The 18,995-nt window shown below is 52.0% G+C and overlaps 1 protein-coding gene across 8 annotated transcripts in view; it reads left to right on the forward strand.

Moving 5' to 3' along the window:
- Positions 1-7,327: 7,327 nt before the first annotated feature.
- CHD4 (chromodomain helicase DNA binding protein 4) overlaps positions 7,328-18,995 on the forward strand; it is a 28,341-nt gene continuing 16,673 nt past the window's right edge. For 4 of the 8 annotated variants that reach the window (XM_058558937.1, XM_058558938.1, XM_058558939.1 and 1 more), the window contains exons 1-18: positions 7,328-7,427; positions 8,273-8,450; positions 12,017-12,138; positions 12,335-12,550; positions 12,761-12,879; positions 13,002-13,243; positions 13,502-13,629; positions 13,881-14,016; positions 14,165-14,343; positions 14,539-14,778; positions 15,420-15,623; positions 15,743-15,948; positions 16,327-16,458; positions 16,539-16,635; positions 17,340-17,531; positions 18,015-18,215; positions 18,406-18,543; positions 18,815-18,936. In XM_058558937.1, the coding sequence (XP_058414920.1) occupies positions 8,351-8,450; positions 12,017-12,138; positions 12,335-12,550; positions 12,761-12,879; positions 13,002-13,243; positions 13,502-13,629; positions 13,881-14,016; positions 14,165-14,343; positions 14,539-14,778; positions 15,420-15,623; positions 15,743-15,948; positions 16,327-16,458; positions 16,539-16,635; positions 17,340-17,531; positions 18,015-18,215; positions 18,406-18,543; positions 18,815-18,936 (2,774 nt within the window). In that variant the 5' untranslated portion in view covers positions 7,328-7,427; positions 8,273-8,350. The remainder of the gene's footprint in view (positions 7,428-8,272; positions 8,451-12,016; positions 12,139-12,334; positions 12,551-12,760; positions 12,880-13,001; positions 13,244-13,501; positions 13,630-13,880; positions 14,017-14,164; positions 14,344-14,538; positions 14,779-15,419; positions 15,624-15,742; positions 15,949-16,326; positions 16,459-16,538; positions 16,636-17,339; positions 17,532-18,014; positions 18,216-18,405; positions 18,544-18,814; positions 18,937-18,995) is intronic. The other 4 variants (XM_058558941.1, XM_058558942.1, XM_058558943.1 and 1 more) reach the window with 3 other exon arrangements.

Raw genomic sequence — 18,995 nt, forward strand, 5'->3', positions numbered from 1 at the left:
TGTGCCAGAATCTCAGTTTAGGGCTTAAAATGCATTATCTTATTTAATTATTATAATAACCCTCTGAGTTAGGGACAATTACTAGCCCCATTTTACAGATGAAACCCTGGAGAAGCTGAGGTCTTAAGGTCACACAACCAGGAAGTGGCACAGTATCTATGTGGCTCCCAACCTCCTACTCTTTGCAGTACATCCGACTGCATTTCCCCTTCCTGGTACTTCCCACCTCCTCATCGCTAGCTCTGTTACATCCATCCTTCCCTGGTTGCCTTTCTTCTCCTTCCTTCCTCGTGTAGCCACCTGTCTGGACTGCCCCTCTCACCTTGAATCTGGCTGTATCATCTCTGCCCCCCCTCCCAGTTCTTCCTCCATGCTCCTACCCGCATACCCTACAACACACCTGCCCCTTCTCTCTCCACTTGCCTCAGGCCCCTGTGCAGAACACGGTGTGGCTGTGTGAGCTCTGAGAACTGGGCTCACTAAAGGTTCTAATTGTGTTGGGCCCTAGAGTACACCCCATCGAGGGTGCAGAAGGGAGGAGCTAGTTGGTGGCATGCACAAGCGGATGGCTCAGCCTTTGTGCAGTGGGCCATGACTCCCCTCTCCTAGCTGGGATGTACCCAACTTCTCAAAGGCAACGCTCTGATTGCCCACTAACTCAACTGAAGAGGAGACCTCCCTTGGTTCTCCTCAAAGTCTATCTCCTCCGTAGGATGGATGGTCCCTTCACACGGTGAGAGTAGTTGGGGGAAGAGTAACAATTGCCCATCTTGAGATAAAACAAATTCAGGAGAACCAGGGCAGAGGTAAGGGTTCCCAAAGGGGCAGCGATGCTTCTCTCTTAGCCTTGAACTGTCTTAAGGAAAACCCCTGTGGGGTTGCCAGCCAGGTTCCCATGGAAGAAATGGGTGTGGGGAGGGAGGTTAATCTCAGACTGGGCCTTCCTTCTCCATTATTTTAGGAGACCCTGGAGACCAAGGGAGGCTGGGTAATTCTCACCATGCTATCCTTTCAGAGGAGCACTGAAAAGTGAAGTTTCTCACAGGGCTTGGGGAATCCCAAAGGTTCTCAGAACTTCAGAATCAAACAAACCTGGGTACTAACTTCAGCTCTGTCACTTCTTGGCAATGTGACTTTAGCAAGTTAGTTAACCTCTCTGAGCCTCGGTTTTCTCCTCTATGCAATGGGGATCATAATACCTACTTGTTGGGTTGTCGTGAGAGTCAATGAGATCATCTTTGAAAGGCACCTGAGAGGCATCCCATAAGGGGGAGCTCTCTTTCTAACAAGAGTATGATGAGGAGATGCCTTTGGTCAAGTCTGCTCATGATGTCCACGGGGAGTGTTTCTGGAAGACAGTAAGGGCTCCACGTGAATCCTCACCCAGACAGAGCTCTTCCACCAATCAGAGCTAGGGCTAGGGTTTGGGTGAGCAAGGCAGGCTGGGCAAGTTTCCATGGTGCTAGGTCAAGTAGACAGCTTTCACCAGCAGTGACTGGCCTGTTGCCCTCCGGGGGCTCTCTGTCCCCACTGGGCCTGGTGTCCATCCCACAGACAGAGGAGTGGGTGGAAAAGTGCCTGAAAGGGAGAGGAGAGGGGGCATGGGATGAAGAACCAAGCAAAGGAGAAAGGGCAAGAGCGGAGGCTGGAGGGGAAGTAAGGGCCCAGGCAGGCACAGGGTGGGGCCCGGGAGAGGGGCCCAGGGCAGGAGGGCGGGAGAGAGCCTGGGAGGGAGAGCACCAAGGAGGGCGGAGGGAGGAGGGAGGGACAGGGAGGCAGCCCGGCGGCGCTGACACAGCCTCGATGTGTGGAACGGGCTGGGGTTTGGCCCACAGGTCAGGCGTCTGGCAGTATTATGGGATGGAGAGGCCTTAGGAGACAGGGAGAGTATTATGGGCTGGAACAGCCTTAGGAGACTGGGGAATATTATGGGCTGGTGAGGCCGGGCTCCAACTGGAGGCGGGAGGAAGGGGTGCGGGGCGGGAAGGAGGGGTGGTGGTGGAAGGGAATATTATGGGCTGGAGGCCTCCTGCGACCAGAGGCAAGAGTATTATGGGCTGGCAAGGCCTTCGGTGGCCAGAGGGGGGAGCAGCGGGGGATGGCACCGGCTGCATGTGACTGAGGGGGGGCCATCTTGGGGGGGTGGCGAGTGGGGGTGGGGGAGCATATTATGGGATAGTTCTTTGTACCTACTGCGGGGACTGCTTCTCCAGAAGATATTATGGGATGTCGTGTGTGGGAGGGGGAGTTGGGCTGGGGGGATTATTATGGGATGGTGGTGCAGAATGGGGAGGGCCTGAGGAGCTCTTCGCCAACCCCCCCCCTTACTCTCTTGCCATCTTCTCTAAGGTCTGCCTTCTCTCTCAAATGGCCCAAGGGGAACACCTGAAATCCACCCCCCCAACACACACACTTTGGGCATCTCAGCCCATCCTAGGCATCTCCCCTAACTAGCAGCCACCTCTGGGGTGCTGAGGGGGAAAGGCAAGCCCCTGGGGATGGGGAGGAGGCCCCAAAGCAGGGTAGTGGTGGCCAGTGGACCACACCTCCCACCTGCGTGGAGTCCCCTTGGTTGCCTATCCCCTTGGGCCACTCTCCTTCCCCTTCTCCCTCCCTTCTAAAAAGTGGGGGCCCTTGGTCCTCATCCCCTCCCCCCTCCCCTCCATTTCCTCTCCAGCTCCCTCCACAGCCTTAACCAGTAAAACAGGCGGCCAGCTATTATGGGATGGCTGCTCCCGGCAGCTCTGCAGGGAGGGGGCGGTCACCGCGGAATGTCTCTTGTGGGTGGCTATTATGGGATGGCCGCCTCTCTTTTTTGGGGGGGGGTGGGGGCTAACAAGGAGGAGAATTATTATGGGATGTGCCCTGCACAGCTGGGTGGGGCTGTCCCGGGTAGGTGAAGCTCTGGTGGGGGAGGGAATGGGAAGGAAAGGAAGGAAGAGGGAGGGAAGGAGCCGGGGAGGGTGGGGTGAGCCCTAGAGCCAGACCTGAGGCCTGGCAAGAGTAACTGGCTGGAGACGTTCTTCAGCGACAGCTGTTTGAAGGGGCCCTAGGGCAGGCCAGAGCTAGCCAAATCTGAACCCTGGGTCCTTCCACAGCTTGTGAGCACAGGGTTGCTGAGTCCAGGGCCTGCAGTGTTGGGCTGGCAGTGAGAACACCTGGGTTTTGGCTGTGTGCACACCAAAGGGAGCAGGGCTTCTGGGTGATCACAGCACCCAAATACTCTCTTCCCTCTTCACCTTCTTGGATTTGAGCCTTGGTACCATGGCTCTGGTGGCGGGCTTGGGCCTGGGGAGTTTTGCCACCTTATAGTCACACCGAAGGAACTGAGATTTGGTTGGCTCCTGAAGGACAAAGGCCTGTCTGGTCACTCCACAAGCCCTGTATGACCTGCATCCTGTTTAGCCATCAGAGTGCACTGTCACGGTGGCTTTTCTGCTCTAGGTTGTCTTCCCAAACCCCCTTTTCTGACAGAGCAAGAGAATGCTGGTCCTTAGACATCCTATGAGCAGAGTTTCTGGGGCTCACACAGACTGGAGATGGAGACAGAGGAACTATAGAGCACGTGCTGAAAACTCCCTGGACAAACCACTCTGAGTGTTATTCTAGGTTCTTCTGTACCATGGGATGGAAACAGAACTCTAAGGTAACTGGCTAGAGAGGTTGTCCCCCTGGGTGCATTAATCAGGAGATTATCCCACCCTTAGTCTCTGTGGACCAATCATGCTAGTGGTTTATTTATAATTGATCTGGGAGAGTAGTATGGGGCCAGGGTAGGGAGGGGGAGCCTAGAAGCATAAAGACCACAAAAGCAACACACAAACACACAGATGCTAGCCCTCTCTGGAACTCAAGAAGAGAGGAAAGGACTTTAACCTTCTCCCTGTGATGGTATCAGGGAGAGGAGGGGGATAAGAGGAGCAAGGGAGTGAGTGGGTAGAACTTGCAGGGATAGGGCAGAGGGCTGGGGTGGACAGAAGTTACCAGTGTTTGTAATCACAGGCAATAGGCTGTGACTACCCAGTTTTAAAACTCTCTTCCTGGTTTATATCATGAATCAGTGTAGTAATGTGGTGTATATATATGAGAAGAGAAGGCTATGGGGCAGATGGAGATATTATAGAAGGGAATATGAGGCCCAGAGGCAGGCTGGATCCCCTAAAGAAATGGGGAGAGAGAAGGGTGTAATAGGTATCTGGCAGCTCTATATACCAAAGAGAAGCTTCTTGAAATGAGATATACCCACATCGTGGTATCTTAAAAGAGCTGCCCCCTCTGCCCCAAGTGAGGAGCACAAAGTTCATTCTTAGTACTCAGAATAAGCATGGGGGAGGGTTTGCACAAGTGAATGGGGACCGATTTTATGTCAAGAGAATTTACTGGGGGAAGTGGCCTGCATGCCACAATGGATGTGGCAAAAGGGTGGTCTAGGGAATTAAGTCAGGTAGGAGCTGGTGGAAAGACTTATCAGCATCACTGGTGCTCTGCTTGGAAGCAAAGGGATGGTGATTTCCTGAAGCAAACTCTTGTCTTTCCTGAACTCATTTCTCCTTGCCAGTTCTCCAGTCCTTTGGTTCCCAGAGGAGGGGAGAATCATCTGGCCAGGCTCTTTCTCTAGGGAAGTGAGATTAGGAGGGCAATGTAGAGATGGTGTGAGGTTCGTCCTACTCACTTCTGGTCGGGAAGGGCCCCTCCTAGGAGGAAGTTCTGGTTTCTCCTCAACCTGTCCCAACGCCATAGGTCTTGGACTTGTGTGGAAAAGGCACATGAGAGCAGAGGAAGACATTATCTCTGGCTTGGGGGCTGTGTGTGGGGGAGGATGCAGAAAGGCGGCGGTGTTGGAACATTGGTTTTCACTCAGGTCCTGTTTCTTTGGGGGTCAGGAAGAGGGAAAAATGTCAGGCTTATGGACTCAGGTTCTCTGAGGGCCAAAAGGTTTGAAGATTGGGCTCTCTGACTTTCTGAGGCTGGGTCCCCAGGGCGGCTGCAGGGTAGGCGCAGTTAGGGAAGGGGATGGTATATGTTGAGAGGCTACCTTGTGGCATAATTGAATGAAGAAGACATCCTGGAATGTTGACTTGTACATGGGGAGGGGAAGATGGTGAACATTATACAATGAAGGGTTTTTTGGGCGTTGTAGAGTGGTGCCTCAGCAAGATGAGGATGGGGGCAGTTGGAATTATCATGAGACTTCAGGAATAACAAAGTGGGAGAAAAATATAGAACATTGAGGGTAAGCAGAATTTGGTGTTTAAGAATGAGGATAACAATTCTGGCATGTTGGTGAGTCTCAAGAAGGAAGCACATGATGATACTATAGGATTTAAGTATTAGAAACGCTGGATGAACATTGCTTTCCGATCAAAATCCCTTAGTATGTAGGGAACAGATAGGGGATTATCTTGACCATCCATCTATCTTGTAAATCCTTTTGGAATACCTTCCAGCCTCTGGAAGAACCACCAAGAACCTCTACTGGGATCTGATCTCTCCTGAGACCAGTTGGGATTTGTTTTATTCTCTATAACAGAAAATTGGGAAATAGCACTCAGTTATTCTTCCTTGACACCAGACATTCTATCTCATGGTTGGTTTGGTTGTTTATGCTTCTTGAAGGGAGGTACCTATGGTGCTTGCATTCCCTATGGTGCCCAGCTCTGTGCCTTGCTAGGTACTCTGTCAACATCTGTTGAATGACCATGAGTAGCAAAGAAGAGGGAGGGCAGGTCTTGGCTCTTAGTGTGTATATAGCAAGATCCTCAGTTCCTATCATGATGGGATGTCCATCCATGGGAGTGGCCTAGGGGTACTGATGAAAGGACCACCTGACCTGGGGAGGAGGGGGTGGGTGGAAAGAGGACTGCTGGAATGTTGAGAAATAGTCTTTAGATGGGAGTTTGTAATTATTATGGGATGTTCTGGGATGAAGTAAACTTGATGTAAGTGGCTCATCTGGCCAGCATGGTATTTGGTTGGTCTTACTTAAAATTTAAGAGCTGGAGGTAAGCATCTGGAGAATATCTGGACTTTGGCAGGATTGGGTGGGGCCCAAGGTTGACTCTCAGTTCCTAAGTCTCTGGAAATGATGGGATGAGGGAAGCAAGGGTCCATCCTAGACATCAAGAGGCTTTATGCCAAGATACTGCTTTGGCCCACTAAGGGATGAAGGTGTGTACAAGTTGGGGCAAGGACAGGGCAGTGTGGGTAGCCTGCTTCACACTGTCAGTTAGAATAGACTGACAGCATCTGGAGATGGGGGAGATATGAATATGAATATTATGGGATGCCTGGCTGGAAAGGTATAAGGGTGGTGGAGTGGAGATGAAGCATTATGGGATGTAACACTGGGTTGTGCTGAGAGTATTATGGTATGTCTGGTTGATCATGGGCTCCCTGCAATTATTATGGGATGTCAGGGTGTGGGTGGGGGAGTAAAATTACTGGATATCTTTCCAGCGTTAGAGGAAAGTTGATTAGATGTCCATCTAGGGTCACAGTAGGGCTGCCGATCATTATGGGATATCTCTTTGATAGGGGAGGAGTGGTTATCATGGGCTGTGGAGCTAGAATGAGTGTGTGAAGGCTGAGGGTGGTGGTGTGAGCATCTAGACCCTAGCCTGCAGGGGCTGAGGGCAGCTCCAGGGGGTTGGTTACTATGGGATGTCAGTATAGAAAGTGGGAGACTGATTATTACGGGATGTGTGTGGGAGGAGGCCGAAGTGTCCGTCGTTGTGTGTGTGTGTGTGGGGGGGTGAGTTTCTGACTATTATGGGATATCAAACTGGGGGTGGATGAAGAGTGGTTATTATGGGATGTCTATGGGGGATGGGGATGAGTATTATGGGATGTGAGGCCGAAGTGCTGGGAGGGGTGCTTATTATGGGATGGCCATGGGGAGGGAGAGGTGACGGATTATTATGGGATGTTAGCATTGGGGCCAAGAGTGAAGAAGTTGGCAAAGGATGGCTATTATGGGATGTCTGGGGGGGGAAGAGTTAGTTGCAAAAGGTCTGCAATATTATGAGATGTCAACAGCCTTGGCATACTTGTGTATGGAGTGTGTAGGGGGTGTCCGTGTGTATTATGGGATGGCCAGGAGGTGGGTGGTTGCCCGGGTGACGCGCGCGCGCGCGCTCGAAGGGGGCGTGGCCAATGGTTGCCTGAGCGACGAGGGGGCGGGGGTTGCCCGGGAGACCTAGGGAGGAGGGTGGCGGTAGTGGAGGGGGGGGTTGAAGTTGGTTGAGGTTATTATGGGCTGTCCGTGGGGGGGCGGGGCCTGTGCGGTGGGATTTCCCGGCCGGTGTTTCGGGCCCTTTAAGAAGCGACGCCGGAGCCGGAGCCATTTTCCCCCCTTCGGCCGCGGCGAGAAGGAGCCGGAGCGGGAGTGACACCGGGCCGGACCCAGCGCGACCTGCGGCGGCTCCGGGGTGAGGAGAGCGCGGGGTTCCCAAAGAGACGCCCCTCTCAGCCCGACCAGTCCCGAGGGTCATCCCTCCACCTACCCCTTCCTCAGGCGTCCCTCGACCCACGGACCGCCCCCTGCCCGCAGGAGCCGATCCTTCCCTTCCCTGCAGGGCGCCCCCTCCCCCCGCCCCCGCCCTAACCCGGAGTCTGGCTCCCCGCGACTCCCACCTCGGCTCGGGCTCCCACAGTGCCCGGCGCCCGCCCCCTCGCCCTTTGCTCACTTGCCCCCCGGGACACGTGGCCCGGCCCCCTGCCTGGTGGGAGCTCTCTCGCCCCCCGCGTCCCTGCCTCCAGCCCCCCGGAGCGCCCGAGCCTCCACGCCCCCTCGTCCCCGCGGCTTCTCAGGAGAACCTGAGTTGTCCCAGAGGACAGCCTTTGGAGAGCTGCGCTGTCTGGGGACTGGCCCCTCCCCAGGCGAACGGAGGCGCCCCCCCACCCCCAAGTGACCTTGTGTCCCCGAGCGCCTCGCCGCCTGCCGCCTCCCCCGGCTACCCCTGCGCTGCGGCCACTCGGACCCCCTCCCCCCGTCACACCCTGCTCAGTCCAGCCTGGCTTCTCTCCTGCCCCCTGCCTGCACCAGCCTGCCCTCGGGGGTGTCGCTCTTGCTCATCTGGGGGCTCCAGCTGGGGAGCCGGCTTCCGGGCTGCCCCCGAGGAGTGTGGAACTAAGTTCAGCCTGAGTGGCCCGGGTGCCCTACTCGGAGGGGGGGGGGCGGGGTGGTGGTGGGCGGAAAGAGCGGGGGGTATGGGGGAGGGGGACAGTGCGCGTCACTGACTGTTCTCTCTTTCTTCCCCCCTCCCCCGCGCAGTGACTCGGGCCAGTGTAGAGGGCCCCAGGCCGCAGGCAGGAGCAGCTGGGCCAATTCCCTGGCCGGGAGCGGAAGGGGATGGCGTCGGGCCTGGGCTCCCCGTCCCCCTGCTCGGCGGGCAGTGAGGAGGAGGATATGGATGCACTTTTGAACAACAGCCTGCCCCCACCCCACCCAGGTAACATCTTCCCCAGGGGCCCAGGACAGGAAGGAGGTATTTGGGCCCTCCCTAGTACTCTGGTGAGGTAGGGTTTCTCTCTCTCTGTGCATTCTAAGGTGGAGGGCATCCGAAGGGAGTGGTTGCCTTTGCGGAGCTCTTGAGGGGGTGGGGGGTGGAAGCCATGTGCCTCCTGAGCTCCGCAGATCGGGATGCAAGCTTGCTGCACTGTGTGTCTTAAGGAATCCTATGCAGTTCCCAGTTGAGGGAGCTCTCTGGGCTGGCACGCATTACCTTGTGTGGGTCCTTGGAGAAATGCAGGTATCTGGGACCCCTGGAGGCTGTGTGATGGTTGTTGGTGGTGGGGTTTGAGGAGGCCAGCCAGGCATCGGTGCTAGTAGCATCCTGTGGTTGCTGCTGTGGAAAGGAAAGAGGGAGTGCTGGTTACTCTCTATCTGATTATTTTTAGCTTCTGATCGGTTACTGGTTTTCTGTGCCTTTTCAACTGTGTGTAGTTTGAATTGCGCTCCTCAGCTGGCATCTAGAGCGCTTTTAGCCAGGCAGATTGCTGGAATGTTTTGAGTGGGAAAATGTTGGGGGCTAGGGGTAGGATGTAGTAGCCTGAAGGATAGACTAGGAGGGGCAAAGGCAGGCAGGTGACACCCTTGGCACCTCTCCTCCCCTAACAAGTGGATGTAATCCTGGCTTTCTTTCCTAGAGGCTTCTGCCTCTGTGCAGGTAGCCTGTGGTTTGGCCTGGTGGTGTGATGTGGTTGTGTAGGTGTGTTGGGGGTTTTGCTGTCTGTGTTTTGGGGTGGCTCCTTAGACTGGCCAAACCCAGATGGTTATAACACCCTGCCTGATAGGAATAGCCCTTGTCTGTTCTCAAATGATGATTGATGTCATGCTTCTAAGTGGATGTCTCGCTCTGGTCTGTCTGTCCTTCCTCAGAGCCCCTGGCTAAGTCACCTACTTGTTTTCTTGACACTTTTTCCTAGCTTCATTTTTTCTACATGCCATTTCTTCATCCTCTCTGCTTATATATTTTTTTTCATTCTGGAGCCTGCTGGTCCTGCTTTTGTTTCCCATCCAACATCTTTCACTTCTGGCTCCTCTCTCCTTAGCTCCAATGGCAAGTTGAGTTGATCTAGGAGAGATGTTTCCACATTTGGCGTTTTCTGAGTCAGAAGACTTTACTTCAATCTAAGGCTACTTAGGAAAGGGGTCAGTCTTGTTACTCAGTCTTCAACTCTTTCGATAAGAAATTTAGGCTTGATTCTCATCTTTTTGTGGGGCAAGGTGGCCAATTTCTGTGCTGTGGCCTGAGGTGGGGGTGGGGTGGTAGTGGTGGTGTGATCCTATCTTTTCTCTGGGGAGCATGAGAAGTAGTACTGCTGTCCAGGCAATGTTGGGTCCACATCTTGGCTTCCCATTGGCGCCTTGGTCTGGGGCTGCCCCTGTGTTGACTGGGAGCTGTGCAGGCTCCCAGGGTGAACTCTGCCCCAAGCTGTAGCGTGACCCAGTTTTTCCACCTGCCACACCCCATTCCTGTCCCTTTCCCAAATCTTTCTCTATACCTCAGTCAGTTTGCCACTTGCCAGGTGAGCACATTATCTGCCTGAAAAGTTTGGGGGTGTTATATGGATGGAAGGGTGTCCCCTTTGCCTCCATGTATTTGTCTTTGTCTCCACTTCCAGCTTTTATGGAGGTGATGAAGAGGAAGAACCAAGAGATGTAGCTGACTGGGGGGAGCGACATGGGGATTGCTGGGGAGAAGCCCTTAAGAAAATGATTCTTGCTGGTGAGATCCAGGCTGGTGTTCATTCCCAAGGGAATGGGAGGGGCTTTCTTGTGCCCTGCCTGATCCTAGGCTGAGTGGGGGGGAAGCTGACGGTGCTTTGTCAAGCCTCATGTCTCCTGTTCCCTAGTATCTGCCTCACTCAGGAAGGGCGGAGCCGAAGGCATTTTAGGGCTATTTCTGGGGGTCAGGAGCTAAGAGCATGTGTAGGATTGAAGGAAGCATGTTGTCCACCACTATCTCGATGCTGTTCCTTTCTCCTTGGTATGCACATGACTCCCAAATGTTGGATAGGTGACTCCCTCTAATCTATAAGAGGTGGGTTAGGATCTGTGGCCTGGACTCTGCACGGGGGTGATGAGGAAACTGAGCTTCCGAGACTTCTTGTGGGCTCCCGTTCCTCAAGGTAAATCTTTTGGGTACCAGAAATTTGAGGAGAAGTTTGTATGCTCTGACCACATCTCTGCTGAGCCTTTGTTAAATCTTAGGTCTGATGATTTAAAAAATAATTGTGATACGGGGAGTAACCCAGTCCCTTTCATAGTATTACTGCTCGTGTTTGTCTTGGGTTTCCTTGTCTAGGACATTAGAGTGACCTCTTGAGAAGTGTGTCATCCCAGAGTAGGTGTTAGGAGAGGTGGCATTTGGACCTGGGTCCAGGTAATAATTTGGGAAGTCTTCTGTGAGGGTAGTCTTTCCCCAGCTACCTCTCTCAACTCCACCCACCTCCCCTTCCACTTCCTGTCTGTCCTATGTTGGCAGCTGGGTGCCCTGGGCTGGCTTCTGCGGTCAGGAGCCATTTTCCCTCTCCTCAGTGGGTGAGGCACTCCCTCTTTCTCTCCACTCCCGTCTCCGATCCCCCCCTGCTCCTTGGGCGGGGGTGGCTTGGGAAGAAGGAGAGAAAGGAGGGAGGAGGGAGCTGGTGTGCTGGTGTGAATGTCTGTTACAAAGGAGGCTGCCTCCTCGCCTTCTTCTCCCCGTCTGTGCCCCTTCCCACCTATCCCTGCCCAGGAGCTCTCAGTATTACCCCAGGCTTTGTGTGTGCTCCCAGCCAGGAGAGGAGGTGGAGCCAGATGGGAGGAGGGTGGGGGGGGTGGAGTGGAGGAGATGGTGACAGCTGGGCTGATTTGGGCCCCTGGGGAAAAGAGGCTACTGACCCAGGAGAAGCTGGGGAGGAGCAGTAGAGCTGGAGATGAGGAGAGGAAATTATGTCTGGGAGTGGACGTGATGTTGGGCTGGCAACTGAACCAGTCTCCTGGAGGTTCTGGTTGTTTTGAGCAGTGATGACCCAAAGGGGTTAGTGAAGGGTGTGGTTTTTGGGACCCTTGAACTGATATTTTTCTGGGAATGTGATGAGGGTGTATTCTGTAGTTTTGTCTTCTGGGTAGGACCTTTCATTCTCATTCCTTGGTTTATAGAGTACTTGGTGACCAGTTATAGGAGGACTAGACTGGCTTCTCTTACTTGGTTAACTCTGAGCAGCTTGATTCAGCTGCACTGGGAACATATAGAGGACTCCTGTTAGGAATGAGGGAGAGGAGGCAGGGGTCTGGACAGCTGCCCGAGGTGGGCCTGGTTTGGCCTGGCAGGCCTATTTCGGGTATATACAGCTCTCTCTTTGTCTGTTTTTGTCCTGAGTATCAGCTTCCTTCTGTGGAGAGTATAGGAGTTCTCTTTAGTGGAATCTGGGACAAGAAGTAGGGGAATAAAGTCTAAAGCCTCTGGATTAAGCTCTAACCTTTTGCTATTGATCTTTTCCCTGCCTACCTCTCTTTACCAAATGTATGTAGAAAACGAAGAGGACCCAGAAGAGGATTTGTCAGAAACAGAGACTCCAAAACTTAAGAAGAAGAAGAAGCCTAAGAAACCTCGGGACCCTAAAATCCCTAAGAGCAAGCGCCAAAAAAAGGAGGTGAGTGGATGACTTGATGTTATGGGGGACAAGAGGAAGAAGGGAGCAGCTCTGAGGAGGGGTGAAGGGCTGGGGGTGTTGGTTTCTTCCTCTGGAGTGGTGGGCCGGGTCCTGGGGATGAGCCTCAGGGCTGTCCTGAGGTCAGCATGTGTGTAGCATGTGTGTCTGTCTCCCTCTCGCCCCTTCCCTGCTCCAGCGTATGCTCTTATGCCGGCAGCTGGGGGACAGCTCTGGGGAGGGGCCGGAGTTTGTGGAGGAGGAGGAAGAGGTGGCTCTGCGCTCAGACAGTGAGGGCAGCGACTATACCCCTGGCAAGAAGAAGAAGAAGAAGCTTGGACCTAAGAAAGAAAAGAAGAGCAAATCAAAGCGGAAGGAGGAGGAGGAGGAGGATGACGATGAGGATGATTCAAAGGTGCCTGGACTTCTATCCTCTTCTCTGTACTGTTAACTTCTGTCCTTTGTTTCCCACTCTGCTGCCCCTTAGAACATTTTCTCTCCACCTATTTCTAATGATTTCCTCTCAGCATTCTTACCCTGGTCTTACAAGCCTTAGTTTCAACTCAAATTCGTTTAGCAAGTTTGGGCACTAGGCGTCAGGTGTTTGACCGTGCTCTCTCTGCAGGAGCCTAAATCATCTGCTCAGCTCCTGGAAGACTGGGGCATGGAAGACATCGACCACGTGTTCTCAGAGGAGGATTATCGCACCCTCACCAACTACAAGGCCTTCAGCCAGTTTGTCCGGTAAACAGGAGGTCTGGGGGGTAGGGGGAGGAGAGTACTTCTATAATCTCTTCTCACTGTTCTTTCCCTCTTTTATTCTTAAACTTTTTCCTCTTTTCTGTTGTTGTCCATTTTTCCACCAGACCCCTCATTGCTGCCAAAAACCCCAAGATTGCTGTCTCCAAGATGATGATGGTTTTGGGTGCGAAGTGGCGGGAGTTCAGCACCAACAACCCCTTCAAAGGCAGTTCTGGGGCTTCAGTGGCAGCGGCGGCAGCGGCAGCCGTGGCTGTGGTGGAGAGCATGGTGACAGCCACTGAAGTTGCACCACCTCCTCCCCCTGTGGAGGTGCCTATCCGCAAGGCCAAGACCAAGGAGGGCAAAGGTGAGATGGGATTCGGTGTCGGGGGGGACTAGTGTAGGCTTGGGATGTCGAAGACAGAGAAAGCATAGGAATGCTGTTCTGTTAGCCTGAAGATAGAAGATAGGAGGGAGGAATGAATCTTGTTTTTAGGAGGGAAATTTGGGAAGCTGAACATGGGGAAACCAGGTTAGGTGGAGAATATTTTATTATTTTCTCCATCTTCTGCATTGTGATGTGTATTTGGATTGTATGATCTTACTTGCCGTCTCCTGATTTTAGGTCCCAATGCTCGGAGGAAGCCCAAGGGCAGCCCTCGTGTACCTGATGCCAAGAAGCCTAAACCTAAGAAAGTAGCCCCCCTGAAAATAAAGCTGGGAGGTTTTGGTTCTAAGCGTAAGAGATCCTCGGTGAGAGCCCAGCCTATCCCTTTGGTGAGGGGGCCATGTCTGATAGAGAGGGTGTTACCTTATGTCAGGATCTAGTTTTCACAGGCGCATAAGAATGTGGGGAGTTGGCCACAGAACAAGGTGACTAGGCTCCATATATAACAGTCCTTGCTGGGAGTCTAGTACCCCTAGTAACAGAGTGATCCCTTCTCCACCACGCTCTCCTTCCCCTTGGCGTGAACCTGTATCCTTATTCCTTTTCATCCTGTCAGAGTGAGGATGACGACTTGGATGTGGAGTCTGACTTTGATGATGCCAGTATCAATAGCTATTCTGTTTCTGATGGTTCCACCAGCCGTAGTAGCCGCAGTCGCAAGAAACTCCGAACCACTAAAAAGAAAAAGAAAGGTGTGTCTCTCTTCTGTATGTATATGATGGGATGGGGTGGAATGATTGGGGAAGAATCTCCCTAAGGAGATGGGATGGGTTTATTTTGGAGGTGGGGGTGGGGGGAGATTTTTTTCTAATAACTGGGCTTTCCCTCTTCCTTGCCCAGGCGAGGAGGAGGTGACTGCTGTGGATGGTTATGAGACAGACCACCAGGACTATTGCGAGGTGTGCCAGCAAGGCGGTGAGATCATCCTGTGTGATACCTGTCCGCGAGCTTACCACATGGTCTGCCTGGATCCGGATATGGAGAAGGCTCCCGAGGGCAAGTGGAGCTGCCCCCACTGTGTGAGTACCAGGCCATTGTGCCCTTTGGAACCCTTGAGAGGAAGAAAAGGGTGATAAAGCTCTTTTGGGCCTGGGCAGGAGTAGAAATGGTAGTGTTGCTGGTGTAGGCTTTGGGAAGCATTCAAAGGAATAATAGGTTCAGACTTGGGTGGGTGGGGGGTGGTAATTATCTGACTCTGTGGTCCTTTACTGCAGGAGAAGGAAGGCATCCAGTGGGAGGCTAAAGAGGACAATTCAGAGGGCGAGGAGATCCTGGAAGAGGTTGGGGGAGACCCTGAAGAGGAGGATGACCACCATATGGAATTCTGTCGGGTCTGCAAGGATGGTGGGGAGCTGCTCTGCTGTGACACTTGTCCGTCCTCCTACCATATCCACTGCTTGAACCCCCCGCTTCCAGAGATCCCCAACGGCGAATGGCTCTGTCCCCGTTGTACAGTGAGTGGCTGACCCCAGCTGTGGTGGGAGATGTGGGAAGTGTAGGCTAGCAGAAGGGTTTACCCATTTTGCATGTAGGCATCATGAGGCTGAGGTCAGGAGAGGTCATTGGAGAACTATAGACCTTTAAGCCCCTAGACAGGTATTTTCCTTCCTCCTGTGATCTTGGGACATCATTGTCCTGGGAAAATGTAGGACTAACTTTGAACAGAGGAGTTGCTGCTTTGCCAGCTCTCTTAAGCGGGATGGAGCAGTGTTCTAGCACGGAACGTCCGTCCCTGTCTTGACACCCAGCCTTGGGGTGTTGGTAGTTTAGAATGGTTTAATAGGGCCACTTACTGCTTTTTGATTGTGTAAGAAAGGAATTCTGGGCTCTAGGTCTGTGGGTTTTCTGTGCATCCATGTTCTGGGTTATTGTTGAAGTCTAGCTACTGGTTCTGTTAAGTATATAGGAGTGATAATGTCACACAAATCCTGCATGAAGTCCAGAACTGGAAAGGGAGTTCTATTATCTTCTCTCTAGAAGGGTCCTGGGATTAGATCTTACTTGAAATAATCCGTTGATAAGGATGAGGCTGTGAGCTGTACTGTCTTCTCCCCGTGGTAATGATTTGGTGTTGGATCATCTCTTTTTCTTTCAGTGTCCAGCTCTTAAGGGCAAAGTTCAGAAGATCCTAATCTGGAAGTGGGGTCAGCCACCATCTCCCACACCAGTGCCTCGGCCTCCAGATGCTGATCCTAGTACTCCCTCCCCCAAGCCCTTGGAGGGGCGGCCAGAGCGGCAGTTCTTTGTGAAATGGCAAGGCATGTCTTATTGGCACTGCTCCTGGGTGTCTGAACTCCAGGTAAACCTGGCATAGGCTAGAGATATGGGGGCTACAGTGAAGAGGGTAGTGAGAAAACAGCCTTGCAGATGGAAGGGGTGAACGCAGCTCCTTGGTGACATTTCTCTTTCTGCTTGCAGTTGGAGCTGCACTGTCAAGTGATGTTCCGAAACTATCAGCGGAAGAATGATATGGATGAGCCACCTTCTGGGGACTTTGGTGGTGATGAAGAGAAGAGCCGAAAGCGAAAAAACAAGGACCCTAAATTTGCTGAGATGGAGGAACGTTTCTATCGCTATGGGATAAAACCTGAGTGGATGATGATCCACCGAATTCTCAACCACAGGTACCGGTGGAGCTGGGCCAGACTGGTGGTTGTCTTGGGCATGCTGGAGGTAGGCGGCATATCCATTGGGAGACTCTTGCCAAAGGGAGTGAAAAAAATGGACATCACCAGTAACTTATACTTGGAAGAGACGCACACTCGATATATCATTATTAACTGACTGAATCCTGGTATTTGAGCCATAGGAGACTACAGATTAGAGTTAATTTTTGGTCCAAAGCCTGGTATAGTAGAGGCTCTGAATACATGTGGTGTCTGTCCTTCCTAGAGGTCTGGTTTGGGACATACATTATTAGCAGTTTTTGAGAGCAAGGCTGACTTAGGAGGAGAGGAGGGTGGCCTTCTGGCTTTGAGGGTTTTTTTTCCTTGACCTTGCAGCGTGGACAAGAAGGGCCATGTCCACTACTTGATCAAGTGGCGAGATTTGCCCTATGATCAGGCATCCTGGGAGAGTGAGGATGTGGAGATACAGGACTATGACCTGTTCAAGCAGAGCTATTGGAATCACAGGTGAGTGACTTTGGTGAGGAGTGGAGTTGCTTCTTATTGAGAAGGACCCTAGGCAGCTGTGTGATGTCTGTCTTCTTTAGGGAGTTAATGAGGGGTGAGGAAGGACGACCAGGCAAGAAGCTCAAGAAGGTGAAGCTAAGGAAGTTGGAGAGGCCTCCTGAAACTCCAACAGTTGATGTGAGTTGGGGCAGAAGAGGGAGGGCACAATTTGTTGGGTAGGACTGTGTATTTTGTGTGCTCCAGTCCAACGATGGTGCTCTAAGTAATGATCTGCAAGTAATAACTTTATAGCTGAGATTGCTTCACGAGATCTGCTTCCCCACTTCTCCACATCTCTGTACACCAGAGAAGATACTAGGATTACTTTCTTTTCATCATTAGAAAAATAAAAACATAGGAGGTGGTATTTTATGTGATTCATTTAGGGCGGGGTCATACTACCAAGCTTTTATGAAACTTATATTGGAACCTGGGTCTCCTGACTCTTAATTCATGGCTCAGTTCCTCTGGGTTTTATTTGTGTAGTATAATGTGAGTATGGTTAAGGTTAAAAAGATGAATTTGGGGGGATACACAGTTATTTACCTGGTAGATCCTGACTAGCAGAATTACTGTATTGCTAGGGAGGCTATGATGTGTCTTTCCTCAGAGATCTGTAGGACCAAGATCTCTGTCTGTCTGATAGGTTAATTGCCTTGCTTCCTGGAGGATCCTAAATCAAACACAAAGTTACCATAAACATTGAGGATTTTTTTCCCCACAGTTTTTTGTAGCTCTCTGAAGGAGGATCTAGTGAGAATGTGTGAGGAGGAGGCAGCTGTTGTCTCATGGAAGGAAGGGAATTCTTTGCCAGCTCTTGACTTGTTTATTTTATCCTTCAGCCAACAGTGAAGTATGAGCGACAGCCAGAGTACCTGGATGCCACGGGTGGAACCCTGCACCCGTATCAAATGGAGGGCTTGAATTGGTTGCGCTTCTCCTGGGCTCAGGGCACTGACACCATCTTGGCTGATGAGATGGGCCTCGGGAAGACTGTCCAGACAGCAGTCTTTCTCTATTCCCTCTACAAGGAGGTAGGAAAGCTGGGGCTGTTAGTTTTTTGTGTGGATATTTTGTGTTTATGGTCTTCTCTTGCACTCTGAGGAGAGAGAACAAGGAAGAAAAAATTGGTCACTGATCTTGAAGAATACGGTTGAATGACAGTAAGAGACACACGTGCACAGAGAAAGATTTGAGGGAATGGAGCCATGGGTAGAATTAGAGCCTCAGTCCTGGGGGAACGGATATGTGTTGCGATAAGCAGAATTGTGAGTAGAATTAGGATGAAAAGACTTAATGGAAGGGGTAAGGTTTTAGGCTCTCTGTAAAGGCAGGCATGGCTTTGTGGAAAGGAGTAGACAGGACGTATTCATGTGTAGAGAAAGGTGAGAGCAGAAGCAGCAGTGCGTATGTGAGTCCTTGGCGAGCTCTTGGGGCAGAGGATAGAGATGGGCGCTGGGGTTGTGGTGTGATGGGGCCCTCAGTCCTTAGCCTGCTTCTTCTCTTTTTCTTCAAAGGGTCATTCCAAAGGCCCCTTCCTAGTGAGTGCCCCTCTTTCTACCATCATCAACTGGGAGCGGGAGTTTGAAATGTGGGCTCCAGATATGTATGTGGTGACCTATGTGGGTGACAAAGATAGCCGTGCCATCATCCGAGAGAATGAGTTCTCCTTTGAAGACAACGCCATTCGTGGTGGCAAGAAGGCCTCTCGCATGAAGGTATCTCAGTTAGAGGGAGGCCACCCTAGAGAGGAAGTTGTTGCTATGGGCTTACTTTGCCTCCTTCTGACCTGGTCCCTGGGGTGAGGCAAAAGGATAACAGCTGGGAGTAGGGAAAAACTGCAAGTCCCTTGAGTTTGTTTACGCTGGAGGAGTTGAACATTAGTGACCAGGTTGCCTTCTTGTGCAGAAAGAGGCATCTGTGAAATTCCACGTGCTGCTGACATCCTATGAGTTGATCACCATTGACATGGCTATCTTGGGTTCTATTGATTGGGCCTGTCTCATCGTGGATGAAGCCCATCGGCTTAAGAACAATCAGTCTAAGGTGAGGGGGTAGGGAGGGAGGTTATGGTCTCCAGTTTTAGTTTTCTAGGACCACCTACTCATTAAGGGGAGATCTAGGAGGAGAGGAAAGGGAAAAATGGTCTCTGCTTCCCTTCCTCCCTTGTGGTACCCCTTGGTGGCCAGCCCTCAAAAGAGAGATGGAGGTAAGGGTGGGGGACTTAACTGTTGGGCAGTGAAACAGCTCGGAGTTTTGCAGAGATCTACTGGAGCCATCTTTTCATTGAATTTCACTTCTGCATCTTCTTCACCAGTTCTTCCGGGTCTTAAATGGTTACTCACTCCAGCACAAGCTGTTGCTGACTGGGACTCCATTACAAAACAATTTAGAAGAGTTGTTTCATCTGCTCAACTTTCTCACTCCTGAGAGGTTCCAGTAAGTGTGTGTTTATCCATAATTGGCTCATAATTCTGCTTCTCATTCTTCCTGTTGCC

Source organism: Diceros bicornis, chromosome 17 (assembly GCF_020826845.1).
Source record: "Diceros bicornis minor isolate mBicDic1 chromosome 17, mDicBic1.mat.cur, whole genome shotgun sequence".
Classification (NCBI taxonomy): Eukaryota; Metazoa; Chordata; class Mammalia; order Perissodactyla; family Rhinocerotidae; genus Diceros; species Diceros bicornis.